Raw genomic sequence first — 9350 nt, 5'->3', positions numbered from 1 at the left:
GGTGAGAAGTATCTGAAGGTTGACTGAAGAGGGAAAAAGAGCAGAAAAACAGTTTCACTTAGATGTATGTTGTGTCTATTGGTTGTCCTGCTTGAAAAGTGGAGAGAGAGATGAAAAGAAAAACTGTGTACTTATGGCTAATGTGTTATACTTTTATAAAAAAACTAATTCCAACAACAAAATGTCAATCTTTACTGTGCCATCAAAGCCCAGGAGTTACACATCTTCATTACAACCAAAAACATCCTAAAAATAATAATAACAACTGTTATATATATGTGGTCAGATGCCAAACTCCATTTCGTTACTAGTACCTGTACTATGTAATGACAATAAAGTTGAATCTGAATCTGATTAATAAAAGATCCCATGAGCATAAGAGTTTATTTAGGCTACCGAATGCTCCACTTTTTTAAAGAATTATACGCAAGAACAGATTTGTACAAAAAGCTTGTATTATGAATCAATTTGCCATCATATTGATTTGCATGACAAAAAAATGTATGTTGACAAGTCTCCATAGCAATTATCTTGTTGCATGCAAACAATTAAGATGACAATTGCCAGACTTGTTTGTTTTGTGTCATTTACATTTTATTTTTGTTGATGGTGAGAGATATGATGTGAGCTTACTGTCCTCTAGAGGCCGACTTGAAGAATTGAAGAAGCCAACATTGTTTTACATTTTACAACCATGTTTAAACTATTTTAAAATCTTCTTATCAGCCGTTTCACCCAAAGAATTGAAAAGTGCATTTCTGGTAGCTCTCAACCCCTCACCTTTGGTTCCACTGAGCTTATCAACTCTCTGTTTCATAAATCGCAATATGATATGCTCTACATTTTTTCGCAGTTCTTACACGCTTGACTGTCTAATTTTACTTTACAGACATAGTGCCAGTTAATCCTGTGTCAATCCATCCTTATGTGAGTGGTTTGGTTTGCATTTGAATAGGTAGAATACCTGTGTACCCGCTATCATTTTGGACCAATCAGGAGGCACGCACGACGTTTGCGAAAGAACTGTATGACGTAATACGTTGATGTTGTGACTTGTGTGTTGCGGAAATGAGGCGATAAGCCTAATGTTGCTCATGAATTTCACGAGGAACGGATGAAAGACGGTTTCAGTGGAAAGGTAGGATAAAGATGTATGATTGATTCTAATTTGACCTGTGTTATTTCACTAAAGAACAGCTATATTAAGAGTGAGCCTCGGGACATTAGCTGACTTACTATGACAACAACAATGCCTCGGTTGAAACTGGAGTCCAAGTTCTGACTTTTATTCTGTTGTTCTACTGATGCATTTATTTGATCATAGCTGTAATGTTACTATCCTAGTCCCAGTCTTTTAAATGACTAACCCAGCTAGCTGTGCGATTAGCTAGCTGACATACATGGCTTAATAGAAACTAAACAATCAGCAAAATTGAGAGCTAGCTTTAGCCTACCTGACCGCAGGTGGTTCACCACATGCAACTCAAAAAGAGGCGGAATTTCAAATAATATACTGTCACTCTTTAAAATAATCTGTTGCTAACACTTTCCTTTAACGTTACGTGTACATGATATGCACATATATGCTTTATAATGTGGTCAGAGCAGCTGGCTGATGTTCGGTGTTTTGCACGAGGACAATCAGACAACTTGGGCGTTTGATCTGATGGGTCTTTATTTCTTATACAATTCATTATTGTTTTTAATGGGGGCTCAAGGTCCCCCCCCCCACCCCACCCCACCCCACCCCACCCCACCCCACAGCATTCTTTGACTGACAACGTATGGGGTTAGTGTAACACAACAGGTGTCTGGAGGACAAATAATTATTGTCCATTTATAAACCGTCGTGTTTACAGTTCTTGGGAGTGACATATTACTCGCACCTCCCTAACAGGTTAATCTGGACGCAATTATATATTTTTTTCTTTGTATTGGCTGATCACTGATTATAACTGCAGTTCACTTCATGTCCATGCCTGCATTTGCCACCTGTTCATGTAAAAACAAGTATAAATGTTTCACTTCAATGCAGAGGCATTTGCCTCTAATTATTTAAATTGTCTAAAATGAACAAGGCTAATAGATTAGCATTCATCTGTGAAAGCCTCTTCACAGTAGCATGCGTAGGAACACTGATGTAACCAGTGTTAATCGAATGTGGTGCAGCCGCAGCTCTGTGAACTGGCGTCCAGTTAGTGCGATGCTGTGAATTTAATAAGTGGCCTCTGAATGCAGCACACAGACGATAAGCAACCAGCCACACGTTCCCATCTGGCCTCAAAACTAACAAGATACCTTCTTCACCCTCGTCTGTCTTTGTCTCCTTTCCAGGTTGCTGTTCAGCTGATGAGGGCTTGCCTGGTCAGCCCTGTGTGTCACCCTCCGTTGCCATGGCAACACCATATTATCCCACATTCCTGGTCCTTCTTTTTGTTACCTCCATCACTCTCTTACTTCTGACTCTCCTGCCCTCTGTTTCCCCATCTACCTCCTCTCCCCCCTCTCCTTGGCCCTCACCCTCCTGCGGCCTGGGTCAGTCCTGGGCCGTCCGGCTCCACTCTGACCCAGATCATGAGGAAGAAGACGGTGAACTGAGCTCTGTGAACCTGGATGTGATAGCAAACAGGGTACGCTACAGCTCATAAACAATTACAGCCCACATTTGAGTCTTTTCTATATAGTGTTTCTGTGAATTCTCCCAAAAGTCAGGGATGATTAAGAACAGGGGTTTTGCTTTATGCTGAATCCTCCGTCCCATCTGTATCCTATTTTCTGCAACAAACCCATTTATCTGCAGGGAATACTGAAGTTTCATCTTATCTGTTTTGGAAATTGCATTGGTTAGGGAAAAACAAGGTGCCCACTTTTAGAAATATTGTCCTAGTTTAATTTATCATCTCTGCATCCCAGGTAGCAGAGCAGGCTGGGCTGAAGAACCAGGGCCAGGTTGGACAGCTGAAAGGCCACTACCTGCTGTGTTCTGAAAAGCCTGGATCTGTAGCTAGTATTTGGAGCAGGAGTCTCCGGCCTGGGGACATCCTGGCAGCCCACCCTCATGTCCTGTGGTACTCTCAGGAGCGAGTGCTGAGCCGCTCGAAGAGATCAATGGCCTTCAACGACCCCAACTACCCTAAACAGTGGCATCTGGTAAGAATCTAGGCTATTATTGTTCTTTGTAACAGTCTAGCTAACTGGCATTTATCTATACACACAATGAAAATGATGTCCGCTGAAAGTGAAGTCACACTAGATGATATCAATTTATCTCATGTCTGCATGTAATATTTGACTAAGTTGTAACTTTTTGAGCAATAAGTCTCTTTTGTAACTCAATCAGTATACAAAGTACTATGAGTGCAGGGACAGTTCAAGAACATCCTGTCGCACCTTCTATTACAGTTCTTAACACACAGCATCTTGTATGTATAAAGGGCTTGGTAAGGTGGAATATACACATGAGAGTTCACGTTACAAATCATTATCCAGGGTGACTTTATTCATTTTTCTTTTTCAACCATAAAGGTACTTTTGAGGTACAGAATCTCCTTCTCCAGGGAGTCATAGTCAAGATGGGAACCATACAAAAAACCATCAGACAACCGAAATATTTTAAGGAAATGAAAATTCTCTGTTGTGATGCTTATGCTTATCTTTGCACCACCGCAAAGTAGACACAGGAAATACCTGTACTTATTGGAATTCATTCCTTCACTGTTTGCCGTCTTCTTGCTTCCCTTATTTGTTTTGGCAGCACAATTTCAGAAGTAAAGGCATGGATATCAACGTGACAGGGGTGTGGGAGCGCAACATCACTGGCCAAGGAGTCACAGTGGTGGTGGTAGATGACGGGGTGGAGCACACCCACCAGGACATCCAGTCTAACTATGTAAGTCGAAACAAAAGGTTATTCCACACTATGAACAATGGACCGTAAATATTTAATGTTAAATCTAAGTGAGCTGTGTGTCCTGCTGTCATGGCTGAATATGAAGCAGTTTGGAAGCATGACTGCAAGTGTCCTTTTTACCTCATGGTTACTTAAAGCAGAGCAGTGCAGAGAATACATCTAATATAAACTAAATTCAATTATATTTCCTATTATAGTTCAGTGATTAACACAAATAATGTGTTGTGAGAAACATTGTAGTAGCAGTTTTTTTTCTAACTCTGTCTACTGCACCATGTTTGAATTGAATTGCAACCTTATCATTGCTGTGCAAACCAGACATTCATTTTCCAATAACAATTTCTCTACCCTCTTAGAGTCCTGAGGGCAGTTATGACTTGAACTCCGATGACCCCGACCCCATGCCTCACCCAGACCCCCACAGCGACAACCACCACGGGACGCGATGTGCCGGAGAGATCGCAGCCGTTCCCAACAACAGCTTCTGTGCTGTGGGGGTGGCCTACGGCAGCAAGGTGGCAGGTAAAGACTTTTTTGAATATTAAACTTGGACTTCCTAATGTAAATAACCCAAGTGGCAGAAGCTAAAAACGTTGGGTTAGCAATTGTGTGGTAAAACATGTCTCCCTTGTTGTTTTTGTTCAGGAATCAGAGTCCTGGACGGCCCACTGACAGACAGCCTGGAGGCTATAGCCTTCAACAAGCACTACCAGATCAACGATATTTACAGCTGCAGGTAACAAACACCTCTCTTTTTAATCCCTGGTATTTATTTAATTAGGGAAGTTGCTTTTATAACAGTAAAAATGTAACAGTAAAAATATCACATATGTTCATTTGTCACTTATTCAACAAAGCTCTTACAGCCTTTGTTTGCTCTTAATATGAGGTCTGTTATATTTAAGTGTTATGTTTTACTAGGCAATATTACATTCTTGCTTGGAATCTGATTGTGGCTCAATTCTCCTCTAGTTGGGGTCCAGATGATGATGGACACACTGTGGATGGACCCCATCCCCTGGGCAAGGTAAGACAAATTGTGTGGATTGTGTCCTGCAGGAGGCAGTGCACTGCAACAGATCGTTTACAGTAGTAGAGTAGCCATGTAGAAAAACTCCAAAGTACAAACTTCCCTCTTCTTATCACAGCATGCCCATTGTTTTCATCCTCAGGCGGCGCTGCAGCACGGGGTGATTGCAGGCAGACAAGGCTTCGGCAGCATCTTTGTGGTTGCTAGTGGCAACGGAGGTCAATACAACGACAACTGCAACTATGACGGCTACGCCAACTCCATCTACACCATCACTATCGGTAAGACGCAGAGGCGCTAAAGTGTGTAAGTGTTTTGGATGTGGATATGGATATGTGGGCATCGGGCCATCAATAATTATTTTCGGTGTGTTTTGTATTTTGTAGGTGCGGTTGATGAGCAAGGAAAAAAGCCCTTCTACGCTGAAGAGTGTGCATCCATGCTGGCTGTCACATTCAGCAGCGGGGGAAACAAGCTGAGGAGCATTGTAGGTCACACACACGCGCACACACACACACACACACACATACACACACACATACACATACACATACACATACACATACACATACACAGTCTGGCTTAAGAATCAACAGGGATGCAGGAAATCAATGAAGTAGGTGTCATGAAGTGATTTTTGGAGTTGGTCTAATCAAGGTTAATAAGGGTGTTTTCTGTTCGAATTCAACTTTAACAACTATACAAGGTTAACAACTATAAAATGCATTTACTTTATCCAAATTGGACAGAGTATACATTAATGCGAAATCTGGTGACCATGTTAATATATCGTTAAACAGAGGTTTGGTTGACCTAATATCTCAGGTTAGCATTTCCTTAAATGTTAAAAGGGTTTCCATTCATGACATTTTATTCCAAGTCAACATATAGTTATTTCTCTAACATATAGTTACTTCTCTATGTGCTTCTGTGACACCTGAGAAGATAAATACGTACACAGTAAAGTGCTGCTGTCAGTCACAGGAGTTTCATTTCCTCATATTAGTTTATGTAGAGAGTCACAGTGAAACGGCAACTTCCAGCTTCTCGTTCAAAAACCCTCGGACATTTGTAACAAAGCTAATGACTTAAAATACTATACTATATTTTGTTTATAATTTCCCTTTGTAAAAAACTTGAACCCAACGGTTCTGATGGTGGTTTTTATGACTGTTATGACAAGTAACTTCATCAAAATCTATTATAACTTTTCCTATTTTAACAATGGAGCAATTGGTTGTATTTTTTCCATGTACCCATTTCAGTGTGTTCTGAAAACCTTAATTTTATTGATTGTGACAAATGTTTAAAAAGTCATGAGCAGCTCCACATCAGGAAGACAAGAAGCTATTTTTATCTGAAGCGATGACGAGGGAGGGTGGCTGGAGTAAAGGCCGGTCAAAGCCACTTATTTTATTTTCGGTTGTTTGTGAGTGTTACCATCGCAACACAGTTTTGCCCTGGGATGTCATTGCCTGGAAGAGAAGAGCTTAGCCAGGATGGGCTCTCTCACAAGAAATCTGATCAATCAATGACCGCCAAGTGCTTACCACACTCTACCCACTAGTGTATTAATCTTAAGAACCCATTTAGAGTCCAACAAGAACAGCTGCCTTCATGAATGAGCTTTATGTGAGTCTGTAAAGTCTGGGATTGTCATAAAATAGGAGTTTCCATCCATGATCGGTATTGGAAATTGTCCTGATGGCAGCTTGTGCATTTTATTTTCAAAAAGGTTCCTGTCAGATTGATGCTGATCCATTGATGTTATTCTAGAGACTAATCCAGCAATCATCCTTGATTATGCTCGCGCTAAGAAAGAAAAACAAGGGATAACATATAATACATTAACAGAGAGAGCTTTTTGTTTTTTTTAGACTTCCTGTAAATCAAGTTAAAGCCTCATAGGGATTACAATCTTGTTTCAAGAGTAATGGATTCACTAATTCAATATAAGATGACATTTGGGAATCAAGAAAACAATGTCTAGCCTCCAGAGGCTTATATAGTCTCATCATATAGATAGCTCCACCTTCTGCATGACTGGAACAGCTGTTAGGAAAGGGCCACACGTCGTCCTCATGTAAACACAGAAGGCTGAGAATTCTTCAACCTCACATCGCTGCGGTCCTAATGTGTGTACCAGAGGGTTGTGTACATAGAGGGCAGTGTACATGGAAGATATATGAGATGTCTACGATCATGTACACCTTGCATATTGGTGGATATTACTGTCTACTGGATGCCCAACACATTGAGTCAAACCTGTAATCTCTTCCATTAATCCTACCTTTCCTTTGTTCAGTTCAACCACTATGTAACTCGTTTTTATTAGAGGTAGACCAAATACACCGGGGTGTTTAATGCCATTTCAAGATCAATGGTCTAAAGCAGTGGTTCTCAACTGGTGGGTCGCGACCCAAAAGTGGGTCGCGGACCCGTTTCAAGTGGGTCGCGGATGTGTGAGTGAAGAAAAAAAAGTTGAAAAAAAAAATTGCAATTTTTTTTTTTTTTTTTGGGGGGAAAAATGCAAACTTTTATTTTGAAGGACCGATTTTCTAACGCTGTGCATGCAGTAGGCGTTGGACTGGAAGTACCGGAGACCATAAATGGTTTTGAAAACGTCTGTCACGTAGTGATCATCTTCTCAATAAAACATCTCTGCTGATGTTTTTTCGAGTCTTCTGGCCAATCAGAATCAAGATTGTTGCCGGAAGTTCCCACGGAAAATAACTTAGCGGTAGAACTATTCTTTATACATCCATGGGTACAACTTCAGATAAAAATGAACACATAATGAAATATGACCCCCGGTTTGATGATTGACAGGTCACAGAACAATGGGAGCTATCTACCCTTACCCACAATTTAAAGTAAATCACACAGACTATCTCCTCTTCTCGCAGCAAGATGTCAGAACTAAGTGAAAAACAAACAATGGCATAAAATATTATTAATATGTCGGGTAGTAATAGATTTATTTATTTTCTTCTCAGAGTGTACCAGAATGCGTAGTTTATGTTAGTATTTCTAAAAATCTCCTGGGGGAGAATCCCCCCAGACCCCCCTGCTGGGGTTGGGTTTTCAGCATGTGTGCCTTTTTATATAGTTCAGCTTTGATTCCATCATCTCATTGAACCTTTTTTAAAAGCATACTTTAGTTCTGTGAAGGGATATAAGGGATATATGCACTGTACTTCACTTTTAATAATATTGTATTCTGAAAAGCGTATATATTACAGCACGATTTTTTGTTGAATAGATTTGAGTGCTTCAAAATGTTGGGTCGCGATGTATTGACCAAGTAAAAAGTGGGTCCCGAGGCCTAACCAGTTGAGAACCACTGGTCTAAAGAATTAAGTTGTCTCTCAGAAACTGTCTTTAGTGCACTGAAACTTAAAGGTGGGGTAGGTAAGTTTGAGAAACCGGCTCGAGATACACTTTTTGTTATATTCCATGGAATGCTCTTAACATCCCGATAGCAATGAATATCTTAAGTGCTTTGACAAAAAATCCATAACAAAATTTCATCTGTGGAAGCCGTAATACTGTAAAAAGCACGACCAATCATTTTAGCCGGCCCGGCTAAAATAACTGGATGGCCTACCTGCCTGTCAGCCTTCCATCTGTGCACAAACTTATCTCGTGCCCTCATTGGTCATGTGCGCGTTCGTGTGTGTTGGAGGAGGGGCTCTGTAAGGAAGTGGCAAATTTTTTCCGGCTGTGTATTTTCAAATTCTAGCGATCTCGAGCCGGTTTCTCCAAAATTACCTACCCCACCTTTAATTACCTAGTGTAGACATAGATTTAGTTATTACATTATTTAAAAAAATGCAGACAGAAACAGGTTTTAATGAATAAATAAACGATAATTGAAGTTGATCAGCAATGTTATTTCTCAATTGTTAGTATTTATGAAATGGTTCTAACTTATCTGATGCCAAAAAAGGCATTATATATATCAGCCATATATATTTTTTTCTTTTTTAATAACAGCATTTGCCATTGGAAAAAACCATATCAGTCGACCACTAATTGTCCCTGTACTACTCTTCATTTTCATTTTTACATCAATGTGTTTCTTTCCCTTTACATCCTTTCATCTCTTTAAAGGATGGACCTCCCTAGGGCTTTAAACCCCTCTCATACATGTTTTCCATTAACTGTACACAGACAGTGTTGACCTCTGGCCTCCTGCAGTAAATATACCGTTTTGTCAGGAGGGCTCTTTATGGCCCTGGCGCCTGATGAAGAGTTATCCTCAAGTTGTTAGTTTAGGTTGAGAACCTTTGTGCCTAAGCAAAGTTTGTGTTGGATGTACTTTTTCGAAAGGTTTGCATTCAATCAGCGGTTAATGTATACTTACATATGAGAGTGGCAGTTTGTGTAGACTCCTGCCAGAGCTGTTGC

At 40.4% G+C, this 9350-nt stretch overlaps 1 protein-coding gene across 1 annotated transcript in view; it reads left to right on the top strand.

Annotated features, from left to right (window-relative positions):
* Window positions 1–1006: 1006 nt before the first annotated feature.
* Window positions 1007–9350, top strand: part of pcsk7 (proprotein convertase subtilisin/kexin type 7) — a 17806-nt gene continuing 9462 nt past the window's right edge. Inside the window, exons 1-9 of the mRNA XM_034114550.1 lie at window positions 1007–1138; window positions 2335–2630; window positions 2914–3150; window positions 3755–3889; window positions 4267–4432; window positions 4556–4646; window positions 4883–4937; window positions 5083–5221; window positions 5327–5427. Of these exons, the coding sequence (XP_033970441.1) occupies window positions 2394–2630; window positions 2914–3150; window positions 3755–3889; window positions 4267–4432; window positions 4556–4646; window positions 4883–4937; window positions 5083–5221; window positions 5327–5427 (1161 nt within the window). The 5' untranslated portion in view covers window positions 1007–1138; window positions 2335–2393. The remainder of the gene's footprint in view (window positions 1139–2334; window positions 2631–2913; window positions 3151–3754; window positions 3890–4266; window positions 4433–4555; window positions 4647–4882; window positions 4938–5082; window positions 5222–5326; window positions 5428–9350) is intronic.

The sequence above is a fragment of the Trematomus bernacchii genome, unplaced genomic scaffold, assembly GCF_902827165.1.
Source record: "Trematomus bernacchii unplaced genomic scaffold, fTreBer1.1, whole genome shotgun sequence".
Classification (NCBI taxonomy): domain Eukaryota; kingdom Metazoa; phylum Chordata; class Actinopteri; order Perciformes; family Nototheniidae; genus Trematomus; species Trematomus bernacchii.
Note: the sequence above shows the minus strand (reverse complement) of the source record. Positions and strands in the feature narration are given on the sequence as shown.